This window comes from Somniosus microcephalus, chromosome 1 (genome assembly GCF_052327205.1).
Source record: "Somniosus microcephalus isolate GS21.2 chromosome 1, FLI_Smic_1.0, whole genome shotgun sequence".
Classification (NCBI taxonomy): domain Eukaryota; kingdom Metazoa; phylum Chordata; class Chondrichthyes; order Squaliformes; family Somniosidae; genus Somniosus; species Somniosus microcephalus.
In genome coordinates, this window is record NC_140987.1 from 83,366,870 (window position 1) to 83,388,676 (window position 21,807).

Below are 21,807 nucleotides of genomic sequence, written 5' to 3' on the forward strand. Positions count from 1 at the left end.
AGCTGCGCTTTGTTCTGCGCGGTCCCTTTAAATTTCTGCACATGCATGATATTTACAATGTAAAAGTCGGTGAGCAGCCTGCGTGGGACCTTTGAAATTACTGGCTGTGCACCTTAGTGGACAAATGTAAGAAGTCACACAACACCAGGTTATAGTCCAACAGCTTTATTTGAAATCACAAGCTTTCGGAGCGCTGCTCCTTCTTCAGGTGAAGAAGGAGCAGCGCTCCGAAAGCTTGTGATTTCAAATAAAGCTGTTGGACTATAACCTGGTGTTGTGTGACTTCTTACATTTGTCCACCCCAGTCCAGCTCCGGCATCTCCACACCACACCTTAGTGGAAACATTGATTGTAAACGTCATACCCATGTTCATTAAAAGGGGAGGGATAAAAACCCGGCAACTGCAGGCCAGTCAGCCTAACATCCGTGGTGGGGAAACTTTGAGGCATTAATGTGGGACAAAATTAATTGGCACTTGGTAAAATATTGGGTTAATAAATGAAAGCCAGCACAGATTTTTTAAAGGCAAATCGTGTTTGACTCACTTGATTGAGTTCTTTGATGAAGTAACGGGGAGGGTGGATGTGTATATGGACCTTCAGAAGGCGTTTGATAAAGTACCACATAATAAACTTGTTAGTAAAATTGAAGCCCATAGGATTAAAGGGACAGTGGCTGTGTGGATATGATTGGTTAAGGGACAAGTGGTGGTGAGTGGAGAGTAGTGGTGAACGGTTGTTTTTTTAGACTGGAGGGAAGTATAAAGTGGTGTCCCCCAGGAGTCAATGTTGGGACTACTGCCGTTTTTGATATATATTAATGACCTGGACTTGGGTACACAGGGTAAAATTTCAAAGTTTGCAGATGACACGAAACTCGGAAATGTAGTAAACAATGAGGCGGAGAGTAATAGACTTCAGGAGGACATAGACAGTCTGGTGAAATCGGCAGACACACGGCAAATTAAATTTAATGCCGAGAAATGTGAAGTGATTCATTTTGATAGAAAGAATGAGGAGAAACAATCTAAACTAAATGGTACAGTTTTAAAGGGGGTGCTCTAATCTCCCTTCATACTGCACTTTCTATATTTTTCATGCTACAGTATCTTTATCATTACCATCCCTAAATTTATCACATGCTCCTCTTAAGTTTAAGTTTAGTTTTAATCTCTGTTTATCCACAGAATTCAATTTTTTTATGTACCTGCTTTTCTCCTCTTTGGAATACAATACAATACAATACAAATCGCTTTATTGGCATGATAAGGTACATCTTATGTTGCCAAAGCATCAAAATACATTTATGGTTGAACACATAAACGCGGTTCCATTCATACAGTGTATAAACAGGTATATCCCTGAGTTTATAAATATATTTTCGCCTTGTTTATATATACTCTTGTCTTAGTTTACTGGTTGTCCCTCTGTTCATGGCAAGCTGTAACATAGTGTGCCGCCAGTGTTACACAGCTTCTCTCCTCCCCCAGTAGGAATGGGAGTTTTTGGTTGTCAGTCAGATTTCTGAATTCAGGGCATATTTGTGAGAATTTTTGATAGAAATTCTCTCTGATGCCCTGATATTTTCCACAGGCTGTGAGGAAGTGCATCTCTGTCTCAACTACTCCCTGACTGCAGTGAGAGCATATCCTGTCTTCTCTTGGCAGCCTGGTCTGCCTGTGTCTGCCTTTTTCGATCGCTAGGCTATGTTCGCTAAGTCTGTACCTTGTCAAGGTTCTTCTCAGTTTGTTATCCTTTACCATGGTCAGGTAATCAGCTATGTTGTATTGTCTGTTTAGGGCCAAGTAGCAATTGAGTTTGCTTTGGGTTTTTGTTGTTTCTGCCCAATATGACAGATATTTTTCCTTTTGCTTAGCGACGATTGTGTTGGGTCGAATTCTTTGTGTTACCCTGTCACTGTCCTGGGGCTGGTTATTGTTAGTATTGTTATTAGTTACTTTATTGAGTCCCAGGACTAGTTGACTGAGGGTATTCTTCTTTATGGTCAGCTCTTGGCATTTCAGGGCGTCGTAGTGATAGCATTGGGGGTTGCTCATTTGTAGGTGATTCCAAAATTTGGTGGCTCTTTTTTGGATAGTGATTATTAATGGGTATTGGCCTAGTTCCGCCCTGCATGCGTTGTTTACTGTTTTCCTTTGAGTCCGGAGGATACTTTTACAGAATTCCGCATGTAGGATCTCAATTGGGTGTTTGTCCCATTTTGCAAAATCTTGTTGTGTTAGTGGTCCCCAGACCTCACTGCCATAGAGTGCAATTGGTTCAATTACTGATTTGAAAATTTTGAGCCAAATGATAATTGGGATTTCTATTTGGATTGATTTTTTGATGGCATAGAAAGCCCTTCTTGCTTTCTCTTTCAGTTCATTCACAGCCAGTTTGAAGTTTCCCGTAGAACTGATTTTTAAGCCCAAGTATGTGTAGTGAGTTAGCAAAATACTGCAGATGTTGGAAATCCGAAATAACAACAGAAAATGCTGGAAAAACTCAGCAAGTCAGGCAACATCCGTGGAGAGAAATTTGAGTTGACGTTTCGGGTTTGACCCTTTTGAAGAAGGGTCAAACCCGAAACGTCAACTCAAATTTCTCTCCACGGATGTTGCCTGACTTGCTGAGTTTTTCCAGCATTTTCTGTTGTTATGTGTAGTGAGTGGTTTGTTCAATTTTGGTTGTTCCTACTGTGAAATTTATTGTGGGTCCATGTTGTTTGGATCTTTGCTGGAACACAAGGACTTTGGTTTTTTGGGGATTTATTGTCAGGGCCCAAGTCTGGCAGTACGACTCCAGCAGGTCCAGGTTCTGCTGTAGACCCTCCTTAGTTGGTGACAGCAGAACCAGGTCGTCGGCATAGAGGAGGAATTTAACCTTGGATTCATATAGGGTGAGGCCGGGTGCTGTAGATTGTTCAAGTAGTTTTGCCAATCCATTAATGTAAATATTAAAGAGTGTCGGTGAGATTGGCGAGCCCTGCGTCACCCCCCGCCCCTGTGGGAAGTATTTTGTTTGTTTGTCTCCAATTTTAACTGCACATTTATTGTTTGTATACATTGATTTAATTACATCATATGTTTTACCTCCTACCCCGCTTTCGATAAGTTTCAGGAATAAACCGTCATGCCAGATGGAGTCGAAAGCCTTCTGGAAATCTACAAAGCATGCGTAGATTTTGCTTTTGTTATGGTGAACGTGTTTGTCAATTAGGGTCTGTAGGGTGAAGATATGATCGGATGTTCTATAGTTTGGCAGGAATCCAATTTGGCTTTTACTCAAGACATTGTGCTCTTCAAGGAAGTTTATAAGTCTTTTGTTTATGATGCTACAGAATACCTTCCCCAGGTTACTGTTTACACAGATGCCTCGATAGTTGTTTGGGTCGATTTTGTCCCCACTTTTGTATATGGGTGTTATGAGTCCTTTGTTCCAGATGTCAGGGAAATAACCGACACTCAGAACCAAGTTGAAGAGTTTTAGGATAGCCAGTTTCAGTTTGTCGTCTGCGTGTTTAATCATCTCGTTTAGTATGCCGTCTGTCCCGCAAGCTTTTCCTGGTCGCAGGTCCTTGAGTTTTTCAAGAAGTTCTTTTTCTGTTATTATGGCGTCTAGCGGGTTTTGGTTATCTTTTATGGCCATTTCAAGCTTTTCAAGTTTTTTGCGTATTTGGTGTTGCTCTGGTCCTAGTGTGTTTTTCTGGTATAATTTTTCAAAGTGGTTTACCCATGTGTCCCCATTTTGAATGGACAAATCGTCGTGTTGTTTTTTGTGTAGTGTTTTCAAGTTGTCCCAGAAACAATTCGACTCAATGGATTCCTCCATGGAGCTGAGTGTATTCTTAATAAATTGCTCTTTTTTGGTCCTGAGTGTGTTTCTGTATTGTGTTAGCGTCTGACAATAAGTAAGGCGTAATTCCTCGTTTTCTGGATGTCTGTGTTTTTGGTTTGATAGTTTTCTAAGTTTTTTCCTCATGTTATGGCAATCATGGTCAAACCATTTTTCATAGTTTTTTGTTTTGGGTTTGTTCTTGCGAGCTTTCAAGTTTGCATTTGTTGCCAAATTATCAAAAATATTGTTTAGTTTACTAACTGCCCGGTTTACGCCTTCTTTATTGTGAGTGTATATGTTATCCAGAAAGGTGTCTAAGAGAGCTTGAGTTGATGCATTGCTAATTGTTTTCTGGTATTTTTCCGTGTCGTTTTTGGCCCATCTGTACGATTTTTTGGTGTTGTACAGTTTACTGGGTTGTGTTTCTATGTTGTTTGTTTCTGTCTTTTTGAGAAACATAGTAATTTGACTGTGATCTGACAGTGTTGTTTGTGGTTTGACTGTGAATGCTCTGAAAGAGGATGGGTCCAAGTCTGTAATCATATAGTCTACTGTGCTGCAGCCAAGAGGTGAGCAGTAGGTCGATCTTCCTAGGAGGTCTCCTATGAACCTACCATTGACAATGTACAGACCCAGGTTTCGACAGAGCTGTAGTAGCTGTTTACCGTTGGTATTTGACTGCTTGTCGCAGTTATGCCTGTATGGAAGGGAAGGGATGTCAAAGTGGTTATTCCCGAATACGTAATTGTTTCCCTGATTATTGGTGAAGTCTGGTTCTTCGCCCGTTCTTGAATTGAGGTCCCCACAGATCAACACGTTCCCCTGGGCCTGGTATTGGATAATTTCCCCCTCCATGTTGGAGAAGGTGTCCTCTTTGTAGTACGGGGAATCGATTGGAGGGATATAAAGTGCGCAAATGTAAACATCTTGGGTGTTTGAGATAATCTCCCTCTCAAGTTTGAGCCACATATGGTTTTCGCCCTTTTTTATAAATTTGATGTAATTCTTAAGTTCTGTTTTAAACCAGATCAGTATGCCTCCGGAGTCTCTGCCTTGGGTTACACTTGGTAATTTATTGGAGGGGACCACTAGCTCAGTGTACCCTTGGGGACAGCCGGTGTGTCCTTTTCCTTTATACCAAGTTTCCTGTAAAATGATAATATCTAGATCTTTAGTTTCCTCTATGAACTCTGGGGTCCTACTCTTCACTTCTCGCAGTGAAGAGCGTAGACCTTGGATATTCCAGGTCGAAATATATAAGGATTTCATGTTAAGTTTTATCTTTTTCTATGATAGGTTAAAGAGTGGTACGTGTTTGTCGTGTCTAAGTGTGGGGAAAAAAAAGATCACCCCAGTTGTCTACAAAAGTTAATACAATTTGGTTACAGTTCTTTCTATTAATTAGTCCTTGATCCATAAGGCAGAAGTAGATGCTGCTGCACATCTGCTTATTGTCTCTTAATGGATTGTTTCTGTCTGAGGTATTGCGTACGTCCTGTGCATCTCTCCCTCTGTCTGGCTGGTAGCAGTCCTATTCCCCTGTGGGACAGGAGTGGTAAGTTATTTTGTACTCTCTGCATCTTGTATTTCAAGATTCCATCAACTTGCTTGCTAACTTTTCAACCCAGATAATTTGGGCCAGATTCCATTTTATCTCCCTTTTTCCAGGCAAGTACCCTTATCTTAAGCTCTTCATTATCCTTTTCTATTTTTACATTGAACAAGTGGTAATTTTCTGGATTGTTCTCCTACTTTCAGATCAGTTAATTGGGCCACTTCAATTTGCAGAATTAAATCAAGTGATGCTTGTTAGACTAGAAAAGGAAAGACTTGCATTTATACAGTGCCTTTCACAACCTCTGGACATCCCAAGTCGCTTTATAGCCAATTAAGTACTTTGGAAGTGTAGTCACCGTTGTAATATAGGAAAGGTGGCAGCCAATTTGCGCACAGCAAGGTCCCACAATCAGCAATGTGATGATGACCTGATAATCTGTTTTTAATGATACTGGTGGGAGTTGTCTATAGGCCTCCAAACAGTAGTGGTGGAATGTAGGGGATGGCATCAAACAGGAAATTAGTGATGTACGTAACAAGGGTACTACAGTAATCATGGGTGACTTTAATCTACATATAGACTGGCCAAACCAAATTAGCAATAATACTGTGGAGGATGAATTCCTGGAGCGTGTACGAGATGTTTTTTTTTAAACCAGTACATTGAGGAGCCAACTAGGGAACAGGCTATCCTAGATTGGGTATTGTGCAATGTTAATTAATAATCTTGTTCGGGGTCCTTTAGGGAAGAGTGACCATAACATGATCGAATTCTTCATTAAGATGGAAAGTGAAGAAGTTCAATCCGAAACTAGGGTCCTAAATCTAAACAAAGGAAACTACGAAAGTATGCGGAGTGAGTTGGCTATGATAGATTGGGGAGCTTCATTAAAAGGCATGACGGTGGATAGGCAATGGCTAACATTTAAGGAACGAATGCATGAATTGCAAGTTATACATTTCTTCCTGACGCAAAGACACAAAAGGAAAAGTGGCCCAACCATGGCTAACAAAAGAAATAAAGGATAGTATTAGATCCAAAGAGGAGTCATATAAAGTTGCTAGAAAAAGTAGCAAGCCTGAGGATTGAGAGCAGTTTAGAGTTCAGCAAAAAGAACCAAGAGATTGATTTAAGAGGGGGAAAATAGAATATGAGTAAACTTGCAAAGAACATAAAAGCGGACTGTAAAAGCTTCTACAAGTATGTAAAAAGAAAAGGATTAGTGAAGGCAAATGTAGGTCTTACAGTCAGAAACGGGAGAATTTATAATGGGGAACAAGGAAATGGCAGAGCAATTAAACAAATACTTTGGTTCTGTCTTCACGGAAGAGGACACAAATAACTTCCCAGAAATGCTAGGGAACCAAGGGTCTAGTGAGGGGGAGGAATTAAAGGAAATTAGTATTAGTAAAAAAAATAGTGCTGGAGAAATTAATGGGACTGAAAACCGATAAATCCCCAGGGCCTGATAACCTGCATCCCAGAGTACTAAAAGAGGTAGCCATGGAAATAGTGGATGCATTGGTTGTCGTCTTCCAAAATCCTATAGATTATGGAACAGTTCCTGAAGATTGGAGGCAAATGCAGTCTAAGACCAGTTATTCCCTTAAAGGTACATACACAACAATTCCTCCCCTTTTAGATAAACAGTACATAACATTCATTTAACAACTAAATAATAACTAATTACAATTACAATTTTCTCAGTAATATATACATCAACTGAAATAGTCATTTATAAGTTCAGTCTTTGAGGAGGCTTCCTGATCCGGACTGGATAGCGCCTTTCTCGAGTATCCTGTTCTGGCGGTGGAGTCAATTCTGGCTCATTGTCATTGGTTGGTTCGTCAGCTTCCAATACCCCTGCTTCTGAGGTAGACGCAATCTGTACTTCGGGCTCATTACCAGGTGCACATGCTTGTGGTACAGGTTTGGCTTGTTCCTGTGACTCTAGAATCTGGTCAGCATGGCATTTCACGATGCTCTCTCCAACGTCCACTGTGTACATTAGTGGTCCCTGCTGTGTGTATATCGTTCCTGGCTGCCATTTTTCTGTTCGGTAGTCGCGGGCCAAGACTGGTTGCCCTATCTTGAAGCTCCTGGTTGGCTTCTCATTTATGTGCTGGACCTGCTTATCCTCAACATCTCGTCTTATGTTTTGTTTGAGCAAATCCAAGCGACATCTTAGTCTCCGGTTGAAAAACAGTACGGCTGGAGTTTGGTTGGTTACTGCATGTGTCGCATTCCGGTAAGCAAACAAGAAGTTATCCACCTTGTGTTGCAGTGGTATGTCGTCATTATACAGTGCCTTTATGACCTTTTTAAAGGTCTGAACAAACCTCTCAGCCAATCCATTTGTGGCTGGATGATATGGGGCAGATGTGTAATGTTTCACCCCATTATTCTTCAGGAACCTCCGGAAATCCTCAGACACAAACTGTGGGCCATTGTCGGAACAAATCTGTTCTGGCAACCCATTCCTGGCGAAGATGGTCCTTAGGACTGCAATAGTTTTCTCCGTGGTGGTGGAGGACATTTTAATGACCTCTGGCCATTTCGAATGGGCGTCCACAGCGATTAGAAACATTGAGTCCATAAATGGACCAGTGAAATCAATGTGTACCCGTTGCCATGGAGATGAGGGCTACTCCCATGGATGTAGTGGGGCCTGTGGTGGAGCGTTTTGGACCTTCTGGCATCCTGTGCATCTCTTGGTCATATCCTCGATTTCTTTATCGATTCCCGGCCACCACACAAACGCCCTGGCTAGGCTCTTCATTTTTACCCCTCCCAGATGACCCTTGTGAAGCTCATTGAGTACTCTATCTCTCAACTTGGGTGGAATTACCACTCGGGATCCACACATTAAGGTTCCCCGGCACACTGACAGCTGTTCTCTCCTTGGCGAGAATGCTGGCAACAGTGAGTCGCCATATGCTGGCCATCCCTTCACCATCAAATCATAGACCCGAGAGAGTGTCGGGTCATTTTGGGTTTCCTTCTCAATACTTGCGTTTGTAATAGGCAAACATTCGACAATGGTCGCATGGAATATCTCCACAGGGTCCACTGCAGGTGCTTCTTCCTCCGTAGGCAATGGTAGGCGTGACAGCCCATCAGCGTTTCCATGTTGTTTCGTACCCTTGTACTCTGTCATACTGATGTGCCCCTAGAAAAAGTGACCATCTTTGTAGCCGTTGCGCCGTCATCACCGGAACGCCCTTCTCTGGGTTAAAAATGGAGACCAGGGGTTGATGATCAGTCAGTAGGGTGAATTTCTGCCCGTGCAGATAGTGATTGAACTTCTTTACCCCCCACACCAGGCTGAGGGCCTCCCTGTCAATCTGGGTGTAGTTACGCTCGGCTGAGGTTAGCGAGCGCGATGCAAAGGCTATTGGCCTCTCTGAACCGTCAAGGAATTTGTGTGACAACACCGCTTCAATGCCGTAGGGAGACGCATCACATGCTAACCGAATCGGTAGTGTTGGGTTGTAGTGGGCCAATACTTCTTTTGAAGTGATTAAGCATTTACATTCCTGAAAGGCACGCTTACACTCATCACTCCATTTCCATGTTACACCAGTTTGAAGCAGGGCGTTCAGTGGGTGCAGAATTGTAGATAAATTCGGCAAGAACTTATGGTAGTAGTTCACCAACCCGAGGAACGACCTCAGTTGCGACACATTTTCCGGTGCTGGAGCCTTGACTACAGCCTCAATCTTATCCGGCGACTTATGCAACCCTTCCTCATCAATCATGTGGCCACAATACGAGATTTGTCTCCTGAAGAACTCGCATTTGGGACGGTTGGCTCGTAGCCCATATTCCTACAATCTCGTGAGCACCTGTTCCAGGTTGGCAAGGTGTTCATTGTCATTTTCGCCCGTAACCAGGATGTCGTCCAAATAACACTGGGTCCCCGGGATCCCTTGCAAGACTTGTTCCATTGCCCTCTGCCAAATAGCCGGGGCCGATGCTACCTCGAATACCAGTCGATTGTACTGGTAAAGGCCTTTGTGAGTGTTTATCGTGAGGTATTTCCTAGATGCTTCTTCCACCTCCATTTGTAGATACGCTTGAGCCAGGTCAATCTTTGTAAAACGTTTCCCTCCAGATAGTGAGGCAAAAATATCTTCTATCCGCGGATACTGTACTGTGTGCAGAACTGGGTTCACAGTCACCTTGAAGTCCCCACGGATGCGAACCTTCCTTGGCTCCCCAGGCGTGCTGCTCAATGCTTTCTTCATTACAGGAACGATGGGTGTGGCCCACTCGCACCAGTCCACCTTAGACAGCACCCCTGAACGCTCCAGACTCTCCAGTTCAGCTTCCACAGCTGGGTGTATCGCGTATGGCACCGGTCTGGCCTTGAAAAATTTTGGGGTTGCGTTGTCCTCAATCTTTATGGTTGCCTTTACTCCTTTTAGAGTCCCAAGTCCTTGTTGGAACACCTCTTCCGCGTCAGATAGAATTTGTGACAGGCGTCCAGGTGCGACGACGTCATCTTTTTTGTCAGTCACAGTTAGTGCCAGAATGGAATGCCAATCCAATTGTAGTTTTCGGATCCATTCATGTCCCAATAATGGTGGTCCTCCATCTCGTAGTATATACATGTATAGTTTCTGTGTTTCCTTCCCGTTATAGTCAACTGGCACCCTTATTTTTCCTCTGGGGTAGACCTTTTGCCCCGTGTATGTCTTCAATACAATGGACGTGTCCTTTAAGGGTATGTGTGAGAATAGCCGCTCATAGTCTCGTCGATTCATGACAGTTAGGGCTGATCCTGTGTCCAATTCCATCTTTACTGGGGACCCTGCTATCATGAGGGTGACCCAAATGGTTCAGTGATCTTCCTTTGCGATCACGTTGTGTAACTTTAAACAACTTAGTCGCCTGCTCCTGGAGTCCTTATCACTCTCCTGATCTTCTGAACTACTATCTGTCAGTTTCTTTACTTTCCTGTACTGTTCCTTAGTAGTTCTTGTCATGTTGGTCTTCTTTCCCGACCTGCAGACTCTTGCTATATGTCCCATTTTTCCGCATTGCCTGCATATTTTGTCTTTAAACCAGCAGTCCTTCTGCTCAGGGGTTGTTCTGCCGCAGCGATAGCACTTTTCGGCTCCATACGCCATTTCGTTAGCGCTGTATTCTTGTGGTTTCTGTTGTATTTCCGCAGCTCCCCGTGCTGCTGCTTCGTAGGATACTGCCACGCTGAAAGCCTGTTCTAGCGCCAGGTCCTTTTTTGAAAGTAGTCGTTTCTGGGTTCCTTCACTCTGGAGCCCGCAGACAAACTTATCCCGTAAGGTGTCTGCCAGTCCTGCTCCGAACTGGCAGTGCTTTGATAACTTGCGTAGTTCCGTAAGATAGTCAGCATTGCTCTCATCTTTGTGCTGGTTTCTTTTATGGAACTTGAATCTTTCTGCTATCAGCAGTGGTGTAGGGTTTAGGTGTTCCTGTAAGATATGAACAATCTCCTCAAAACTTTTCTCCATTGGTTTAGCTGGGGTAATTAAATTCCGCAATAGGCCGTACGTATTCGCACCCATCAGATTTAATAATACCGACGCCCTCTTTCCATTGGCCACCTCATTTGCCTTGCAGTACACTGCGATTCTTTCTACATACGTAGTCCAGTCTTCTACCTCGTTGTCGAAAGCAGTGATACTGCCACTTTTCGGCATCTTGGGCGATTTAAAATGGCGCCTCCCGCGCTTTTGCTTCTTCCCCAATGGAATAAAATGGCGCCTCCCGTGCTTTTGCTTCTTCCCCCAACGGGATAAAATGGCGCCTCCCGTGCTTTTGCTTCTTCCCCCAACGGGATAAAATGGCGCCTCCCGCGCTATTGCTTCTTCCCCTTACTGCCACGCTGCTCCTAGCGTTCTGCGGGGTAATGGCGGCGACCCGCAGCTTTGGCGCGTCTCGCTTTCCTTTCTCCCCTCCCCGTTTAGTTTCTCTCCGCTGTCCTGTTCTTGAGCACCGACCGCGCCCTGTGCGCTCCACCCTCTCTCTTTCTTTTCCCGGCGACACTGCGTGGCCCGTTTTGCAGAGCCGCTCGATCAAACTTGAGCCCGCCACAGTCCGGAAGGGTCAACGCGCTACCTGCTACCAGCACGATTCGCTGGAACCACCGTCTCTCCTGCAATTCTCCGAACACCGATGAATTCTTTGGGCGGTTGCCCTCGGTTGACGCCCGTTGCTCAGACTACGACCTTCCAGGACCCTCCTCTCAGGCGAGATCCCCGTGAGATAATGCCACACTGCAGGTGAGTTCGAACTTACTCGTCGCCACTGTAAAGTTCGCGCCTCAATAATACACGGACTTCGGGAGAACAGTTTAGCAGGTACTTTACTGAACAGGAGGTAGCGTCAGACTGAAAATACAGAAGCCTGCTAGGGCCTTTTATACAGGGGTGGTCACTGCCAGTACTGCAGTCTAAGACCAGTTATTCCCTTAAAGGTACATACACAACAGGAACCAAATGTAATATTTCAAGTTTGCTGACGACACAAAACTAGGTGGGATTGTGAGTTGTGAGGAGGATGCAAAGAGGCTTCAAGGCGATTTACACCAGTTGAGTGAGTGGGCAAATACATGGCAGATGCAGTATAACGTGGATAAATGTGAAGTTATCCACTTCGGTAGGAAAAACAGAAAGGCAGAGTATTATTTAAATGGTGATAGATTGGGAAATGTTGATGTACACCAGTCACTGAAAGCAAACATGCAGGTGCAGCAAGCAGTTAAGAAGGCAAATGGTATGTTGGCCTTCATTGCAAGGGGATTTGAGTACAGGAGCAAGAATGTCTTACTACAGTTATACAGGGCCTTGGTGAGACCACACCTGGAGTACTGTGTGCAGTTTTGGTCTCCTTCCCTAAGAAAGGATATACTTGCCATAGAGGGAGTGCAGCGAAGGTTCACCAGACTGATTCCTGGGATGGCAGGACAGTCGTATGAGGAGAGATTGGGTCGACTAGGCCTGTATTCACTAGAGTTTAGAAGAATGAGAAGGGATCTCATTGAAATGTATAAAATTCTGACAGGGCTAGACAGACTGGATGCAGGGAGGATGTTTCCCCTGGCTGGGGAGGGTCTAGAACGAGAGGTCATAGTTTCCGGATACGGGGTAGGACACTTAGGACTGAGATGAGGAGAAATTTCTTCACTCGGAGGGTGGTGAACCTGTGGAATTCTCTGCTACAGAAGGCTGTGGAGGCCAAGTCACTGAATATAGTTAAGAAGGAGATAGATAGATTTCTAGACACAAAAAGCATCAAGGGGTATGGGGAGAGAGCTGGAATATGGTATTGAGATAGAGGACCTGCCATGATCATATTGAATGGTGGAGCAGGCTCGAAGGGCTGAATGGCCTACTCCTGCTCCTATTTTTCTGTGTTTCTCTGATTGAGGGATAAATATTAGCCATGATACCAGGGAGGCCCGACCAGTTCGGGGGAGAGCAGCAGCGGAGGAGGAGCCCGGCTTAAAAACCGGCACGAAGGCAGAGGCCCGACCAGTTCGGGGGAGAGCAGCAGCGGAGGAGGAGCCCGGCTTAAAAACCGGCGCGAAGGCAGAGGCCCACCAAATTAACAGCAGAGGAGAGAGGTAAAAAGTAATCAGTGTGTGACGTCACCAGGGAGCAGGTAAGTGATTGGTTGGTGAGTATTTCTCTCTTTTCAATACAAGCTTGACTTCTGTGGTGTTAAATTTCTAGGGTCTCTGGTGTAGTGGGGACAGTTGGTAAATAAAGCGCCCTAGAGTATACCTGTAACTGGGGTATTGAATAAATTTTTAAATTAATTAAAGGAGTAAGTCATGGCAGGAGAGCTCAGACCTGTGTTCTGCTCCTCTTGCTCCATGTGGGAAATCAGGGACGCTGCCAGTGTCCCTGACGACCATGTGTGTGGGAAATGCATCCAGCTGCAGCTACTTGCAGACCGCATTGCGGCGCTCGAGCTGCGGGTGGATGAATTTTGGAGCATGCGCGATGCTGAGAGGCTCGTGGATAGCACGCGAGTTGTTCACGCCTCAGGGTAGGGCAGCACAGGGGGTGACCATCAGGCGGAGCAACAAAGGCAGGCAGGTAGTGCAGGGAACCCCTGCGGACATCCCCCTTTCAAACAAGTATACCGCTTTGGATACTGTTGAGGGGGATGACTCACCAGGGGAAGGCAGCAGCAGCCAACTTCCTGGCACTGGGGGTGCTCCTGCTGCCCAGGAAGGGGGGAAAAAGAGTGGGAGAGCAATAGTGGTAGGGGATTCTATAGTAAGGGGAACAGATAGGCGTTTCTGTGGCCGTAGACGTGAATCCAGGATGGTTTGTTGCCTCCCTGGTGCCAGGGTCAAGGATGTCACTGAGCGGCTGCAGGGCATTCTGGAGGGGGAGGGTGAACAGCCAGTGGTCGTGGTCCACATTGGTACCAACGACATAGGTAAAAAGAGGGATGAGGTCCTGCATCAAGAATTTAGGGAGCTAGGTAACAGATTAAAGAGCAGGACCTCAAAGGTTGTAATCTCTGGATTACTCCCAGTGCCACGTGCTAGTAAGTATAGGAATGGGAGGATAGAGCAGATGAATGCGTGGCCAAAGAGTTGGTGTAGGGGGGAGGGTTTTACTTTCCTGGATCACTGGGCCTGCTTCTGGGAAAGGTGGGACTTGTACAAGTCGGACGGGTTGCACCTGAACCAGAGCGGGACAAATATCCTTGCGGGGAGGTTTGCCAGCACTGTTGGGGGGGGTTTAAACTAACTTGGCAGGGGGATGGGATACAGAGGGGAGCTGAAATAGGGGGGATGTGCTGCCAATTATAGAGAAAAAAACAAGTCAGCTTGGTAGACAGGGCAAATATATAAGGGCAAGGCTGGATGGCATCTATTTTAATGCAAGGAGTCTTGCAAATAAGGTGGATGAACTGAAAGTGTTGATAAACACATGGGAGTATGATATTGTTGCTATCACGGAGACATGATTGAGGGAAGGGCAAGACTGGCAGCTCAATATTCCGGGGTACAGAATCTTCAGGCGGGACAGAGGGGGAGGTATAAGAGGAGGGGGTGTCGCAATATTAATTAAGGAGTCAATTACTGCAGTAAGGAAGGATGATATATTCGCAGGGTCCTCTAATGAGGCCATATGGGTGGAGCTTAAAAACAAAAAGGGGGCAAGCACTTTGCTGGGAGTGTACTATAGGCCTCCAAACGGTCAGGGGGAGATAGAGGAACAGATATGTAGGCAAATCTCAGAGAAATGTGCAAATAATAGGGTAATAATAATGGGGGATTTCAACTTCCCCAATATTAACTGGGATAGTCAGAGTGTGAAAGGCTCAGAGGGTGTAGAATTCTTAAAGTGCATCCAGGAGAGCTTTTTGAGCCAGCATGTAGAAAGTCCGACAAGAGAGGGGGCGGTACTGGACCTAATTCTAGGGAATGTGGCCGGCCAAGTGGAAAAAGTGCTAGTAGGTGAGCACTTTGGTGATAGTGACCATAATATGGTAAGATTTAAGGTGGTCATGGAAAAGGACAGGGATGGGCCGGAAATAAAGGTTCTAAATTGGGGGAAGGCTGATTTTAATAGGATAAGGCAGGATCTGGCCAAAATGGACTGGGATCAGCTACTTGTAGGAAAATCTGCATCGGAGCAATGGGAGGCTTTCAGAAGGGAGATTGAGATCATACAATGGCAACATGTTCCCGTAAAGGTCAAGGGTGGTTCCAAAAACCACAGGGAACCTTGGATGTCAGGGGATATACGAGAATGGATTAGGAAAAAAAGGAGGGCTTTTGGTAGATACAAAAGGCTAAAGACGGAGGAAGCCCTAGAGGAGTACAAAAAGTGCAGGGGGATACTTAAAAAAGAAATTAGGAGATCAAGGAGGGGCCATGAAATAACACTGGCGAGCAAAATAAAGGAAAATCCGAAGATGTTTTATAAGTATATTAAGGGTAAGAGGATAACTAGGGAAAAAATAGGGCCCATTAGGGACAAAAGTGGCAATCTGTGTGTGGAGCCGGAAGATGTAGGAGGGGTTCTAAATGAATTTTTTGCATCTGTTTTCACTATGGAGAAGGACGATGTAGACATAGAAATAGGGCGGGGGGACTGTGATATGCTCGAACATATTAACATCGAGAGGGAGGAGGTATTGGCGGTTTTAGCTGGCCTAAAAATGGATAAATCCCCAGGCCCGGATGAAATGTATCCCAGGCTGCTGTGTGAGGCAAAGGAGGAGATTGCGGGGGCTCTAACACATATATTCAGGACCTCTCTGGCCACAGGGGATGTGCCAGAGGACTGGAGAACCGCTAATGTAGTACCATTATTCAAGAAGGGTAGTAGGGAAAAACCGGGGAACTACAGGCCAGTGAGCCTAACATCAGTGGTAGGAAAATTATTGGAAAAAATCCTGAGGGACAAAATTTGTCTCCACTTGGAGAGGCAAGGATTAATCAGGGATAGTCAACATGGCTTTGTCAAGGGAAGATCATGTCTGACTAATTTGATTGAATTTTTTGAGGGGGTGACTAGGTGTGTGGATGAGGGTAACGCAGTGGATGTGGTATACATGGATTTCAGTAAGGCCTTCGATAAAGTCCCGCACAGGAGACTGGTCAAGAAGGTAAGAGCCCATGGAATCCAGGGTACCTTGGCACATTGGATACAAAACTGGCTTAGTGGCAGAAGGCAGAGGGTGATGGTCGAAGGTTGTTTTTGTGACTGGAAGCCTGTGGCCAGTGGGGTACCACAGGGATCGGTGCTGGGTCCCTTGCTGTTTGTGGTCTACATTAATGACTTGGATATGAATGTAAAGGGTATGATCAGTAAGTTCGCGGATGATACAAAAATTGGTAGGGTGGTAAATAGCGAGGAGGGTAGCCTCAGTCTGCAGGACGATATAGATGGGTTGGTCAGATGGGCGGAACAGTGGCAAATGGAATTTAACCCGGAAAAGTGTGAGGTGATGCACTTTGGGGGGACTAACAAGGCAAAGGAATACACAATGAATGGAAAGACCCTAGGCAAGACGGAGGGTCAGAGGGATCTGGGTGTGCAAGTACACAGATCCCTGAAGGCGGCGGAACAGGTGGATAAGGTGGTAAAAAAGGCATATGGGATACTTGCCTTCATTAGCCGAGGCATTGAATATAAGAGCAAGGAGGTTATGATGGAGCTGTATAAAACACTGGTTAGGCCACAGCTGGAATACTGTGTGCAGTTCTGGTCGCCACACTACAGGAAGGATGTGATCGCGTTAGAGAGGGTGCAGAGGAGGTTCACCAGGATGTTACCAGGGCTGGAGCGCTTCAGCTATGAAGAGAGACTGGGCAGATTGGGTTTGTTTTCCTTGGAGCAGAGGAGGCTGAGGGGGGACATGATTGAGGTGTACAAAATTATGAGGGGCATAGATAGGATGGATGCTGAGGAGCTTTTTCCCTTAGTAGAGGGGTCAATAACTAGGGGGCATAGATTCAAGGTAAAGGGCGGGAGGTTTAGAGGGGATTTGAGAAAGAACTTTTTCACCCAGAGGGTGGTTGGAGTCTGGAACTCACTGCCTGAAAGGGTTGTGGAGGCAGAAACCCTCACAACATTTAAGAAGCATTTGGATGTGCACTTGAAATGCCATAGCATACAAGGCTACGGACCAAATGCTGGAATATGGGATTAGATTAGACAGGGCTTGATGGCCGGCGCGGACACGATGGGCCGAAGGGCCTCTATCCGTGCTGTATTATTCTATGACTCTATGACTCTAACTCCCCTGCTCATCTTCAAAATAGTGCCCTGGGATCTTTTACAACCACCTGCAAGGGCAGACGGGGCCTCAGTTTAACGTCTTATCCGAAGGATGGCACGTCTGATAGTGCAGCACTTTCTCAGTACTGCGCTGGAGTGTCAGACTAGAATTTGTGTTCAAGTCTCTGGAATGGGACTTGAACCCACAACCTTCCGAGTCAGAGGCGAGAATGCTACCAGCTGATCCACGGTTAATGCCTTAAAAAACATACTGACCTTGAAATCAGTCTTAGATGCCTCCCAAAAGTATTCCCCACTTTGACCACGTGCATTACCTTTTATTCCGTTTGATCTTGGGAAAGGTAAAACCACCCAATATTATTGTCCAGTTCTTACAGATCATATCTGTTGGAACTGCTTGCAGATATTTCCGCTATCTCATCTCCACGTTTTATTGAATGCACACTCAAGTATTATTCCCTTCCTATTTCTTAATTCTATCCATATGGATTCTGTCTTAATTCAACCGCCAAGGACATCCTTACATTCTAGCGTTATGATAGAATCCTTCCCTAACACTGCCACCGCATCCTTTTCCCCTTCCCTATCTTTCTTGGAAATGTTATAATCGGGAATATTAAGTTCCCAGTCCTGTCCAAATCTGCGCCTCGTAGTTACTATATCATATCACTCCATAGTTATTCATGCTTGTAACTCTCCAGTTTTCTTTTGAATACTTTGTGTGCTCGCAACAATTAATTCTGAGTCCAATTTTTTGGAATAATTCACCCTAGTTTTCTCACTTAATTTTTAATTATCCCCTTCCCTTTCCCCAATGGTGTTTTTATCTCATTACCTGATGGACTGCTTCTTCCCCTTTTGATTGTGTTTTCTGACTATTTCAGCTAAACCATTTGCAGTTCCATTAGTTGTATTCATTCTGCTCCTCCACTCCATTCTCAAACCTAGAGAGGAGATGGGGGAAGGACAGAATTCCACAAAGCAGGAGATTTAAAAAAAAAAAGCAAGTACCAAAAACAAAGACAAATGTAAACGACACATGCCGTTTTTAACGTGCAAATCAGCCAGCAAATTCAGGGGATTACACTGTGGGTTGTGAATCTCCAGAATTTGCTGGTCAATTTATGTCACTCCGCTGTTTGCTTTGCACAAACGGCATCTCGCCCTTAGCCTCTCCATTATTTTTAAGGACTTACTGGATTTTCACATTCATTGTCCATTAAACTTCCCACAGAAAGTTAGGGCTGGAACTTAATAGCGCAAGTACCTGTTTAACGATGTGATAATTGTTAATGCAATGTTAATCAAACTCTATGGCCCAGAATGTGAACAATTTAAAGTGTCCAATCTCATTCCTGCATGTAGTAAATTCTGAGATTTAAAAAATTTCCAATTTTAAATTTTTTTTTCTTACTTTTCCTTTCTGGCTTTTTCTCTCTCTCTCCCTCTTAATCCAGTCTTTCTTTCGCTCTCTTTATTTCTCTTTCTGTACCTGATTTGACACTCATTCACCCTCCTTCTCCGTCGTTCATCCTTAAATCTCATTGGTTAAGGAGATAAACTGCTGGTCCCGCCGTTCACTGAGGTCCCAGATGCCCCGTTGCCCTTGCTGCACTGGTATCAGCTCGCACTTCAGCAAGTTACGGTGCAAAATTTGTTTCAAGCTGAAGGGTTCAGAATAAAGTAAATAACGGGGCACACCACGAGATGCCCTACCTCAGCAAGGCCCGATCCAATGTTTATCAAATTTCCACTGAATGGCAGTTCTGAGAGAGCCAGTAGGCTTCTGCTAAAATGCTATAGTTAGCCTTGCAGATATGCTTAATTAAAATAAAATAGGAACTAAAGTGTGGATAACAGGATTATGTATGTTGATACAGAAAATGCTGGAAATACTCAGCAGGTCAGGCAGCATCTGTGGAGAGAGAAACAGAGTTAACATTTCAGGTCGAGGACCCTTCTGACGAAGGGTCATCGACCTGAAACGTCAACTCTGTTTCTCTCTCCACAGATGTTGCCTGACCTGCTGAGTATTTCCAGCATTTTCTGGTTTTATTTCAGATTTCCAGCATCTGCAGTATTTTGCTTTTGTATTATGTATGTTGATACTCAAGTAAACAAATGTGTGTGTATGTAAGGGTTTGTTGATATCATGGGCTGGATATTCCGGTCCCTACGGGTGTGTACGTGCTGTGTACTCACCCGTAGGGACATCAGAAATGCCGGTTTCAGGCATGCACTGCGTATGCGCTGGAAACCGGCATTTCCGATTTGTCAAGAAAGCTCTTGACAGATCCTCCAGCTGTGCTGGAGCAGGGCCTCTGCGAGCAGATAATTCTGTTTTTTGGAGGTCCTCCGCCCGCAGAAAACACTTACAATTCTTGCGCAAGGCCTGCTTTTACCAGGATAAGAGTTGAAAAAAGTTTTTAAAAAAAAAAGTAAATTCCACTGATTTATCATTTTAAAATACTTTGAAGAAAGGTAAGTTTATTTTTAGCCCCGTCAAAAATTTAAATTTTTGTTTAAAATGGTTAATTTATGTAATTTCAAGTCATTTTAAAAATGTGATTTTAAAAAAAATTTATTTAAAGTTTTACTATGTTTTGGGGCTGATCTCTATTCATATATTTGACAGGTCTTCCTGTCAAATCTATGAATGGAGATTCCCTTCTCTGATTGCCTCCCCATGGCCTACGTGATCCCAGGGACGCTGCGAACCGCCTGTGCCTCTGGGATACGTGGGCCCTGCACACCGGCAGTTTGGAGAGGCCCAGCAATGGAACTGTGCGCCTCCCGGGAGCCCTCCGGTCCAAGCACAGATTTTTCCAGATCGCGGCCCTCCGCCCGCGGGAGGCCTGCGAACGGAATTTCTGGGCCCATAACTTACGCTTCCTAAATGTAGTTTTAAAAATACTTAATCATTTTAAGTGATATCTTCCTTATTGTGATCCCTCTGTTTATTTAAATTTGCAGGTACACTGCAGTATTGCAAAGGAGGTACAAGCAAAGATTAGTTCAACATGTCAACGTCATTTAAAAAGGAGTTAGAAAAGTATCGAGATGTTGATGAGGACGACCTTCTCCGAAAATTATCAGAAGAGGAGATCCAACAGTTGGAAGATGAGTTGGAAGAACTAGATCCAGACGTATGTATAGCCATGCACATGTAAATCTACATATACAGTTCGTATCCAGAGGTATGCCTACACATGCATGTCTACGTAAACGTACACATCTCTGTCCAGAACAGTTTGCTGCAGAACTTGTGAATCAGCTGTCCACCCCATCCAGACAGAGGTATTTTCATTTATGTCCTACTTTCTTACCAAACGAGTCTTCAACTAGCTAATCATCTACTAATTCTGTGAACTTTGTTCTTTAAAAGTCTTAAACCCAAAAGATAGCCCTTCTTCATTAATTTAGTTAAATCCTCAAAGAATTTAAGTAAACTGAAAGCCATGATCTATTGCTTCTAGATCAATGTTGATTATGCACAGCCTCAATACACTCTAGCTGGACGTTGTTAGCATTCTGTATTCTGCTGTCCACCTCTTTTCTCAAAACAGATATTGGGGTAACTGCTCTGCAATTTTCGGCTTAAATCTCACCTTTTCTTTGACTAATGTGGGTCATGTTTGATGTCCTCAACTTTGAATCCAGTGTTTATGAAGCTCTTGAAGATTCTGGAGTGTATCTTGTCAGGTGAAGGGACACTGTAGACTTGGAGTTGTATTTTGCTCTCTGATGGTTTTAGTGAGAAAGTAGAAAAATGAAAAGTGGTAGGTTGGTAGGAAGCACTAACAGACTGTTCATCCTCATTTAGCATTGATCTGTAGATTACGACCTATTCAGAAATGGATTAATGAATGGGTGGGGTGGGGGATGAAAGTCAATTTTTATCCGTCCCAGATCTTGTTACAGACATTAATGCGAAATTCAATAAGTGTCTTGCTCCAGGTTCAGACCTGACACAATTGAGCTTAATGGGATGATTCTGAAGTGTCTTCACAGCAGTGACAAAAGTGAATAGTAAAAGCCTGTGCTGCAGCAGAAGGAAAAGATGATTCAAACAAACCTCCTAAATTGGGAGCACTTTGGTTCCAAGAGCCAGCAGTTGCTTTTACTAGATTAGTTCCTCACATTGATTTCGACCAAGCTACAACATTCTATTGTGACAGCATCACACCTCAGTGCAAGTTGTGTTGTGATATCCCTATGCATTGGGTCCAGGGCTCTGAGTAGCGAGTATTCCCAATGCTTTTGCCACATTCCTCTTCTTCACGGCCCATAGTTCAGAGACTGTGGATACAGGTGTGTTAACAATGCCAGCCACAATCCTCCCCCCCCCCCCCCCCCCACCACCCCCTCCCAGCCAAATTAGGGTATGGTCATTGAGTGAACTTCCCTGGAATGTTACTAGATACCAAGAGCTTAACAATCTAGCCCCATATTTCTATTGTAAGGGGAATAGATCGGCGTTTCTGTGGCCGCAAACGAGACTCCAGGATGGTGTGTTGCCTCCCTGGTGCAAGGGTCAAGGATGTCTCCGAGCGGCTGCGGAACATCTTGGAAGAGGAGGGTGAACAGCCAGTTGTCGTGGTGCATATAGGCACCAACGACATAGGTAAAAAGTGGGATGAGGTCCTAAAAGCGGAA

At 44.6% G+C, this 21,807-nt stretch overlaps 1 protein-coding gene across 4 annotated transcripts in view; it reads left to right on the forward strand.

The window, feature by feature from the left end:
- Positions 1-21,807, forward strand: part of tmod1 (tropomodulin 1) — a 123,030-nt gene that overhangs the window by 39,240 nt on the left and 61,983 nt on the right. For all 4 annotated transcript variants that reach the window (XM_085983880.1, XM_085983891.1, XM_085983873.1 and 1 more), the window contains exon 2: positions 20,125-20,297. In XM_085983880.1, the coding sequence (XP_085840006.1) occupies positions 20,172-20,297 (126 nt within the window). In that variant the 5' untranslated portion in view covers positions 20,125-20,171. The remainder of the gene's footprint in view (positions 1-20,124; positions 20,298-21,807) is intronic.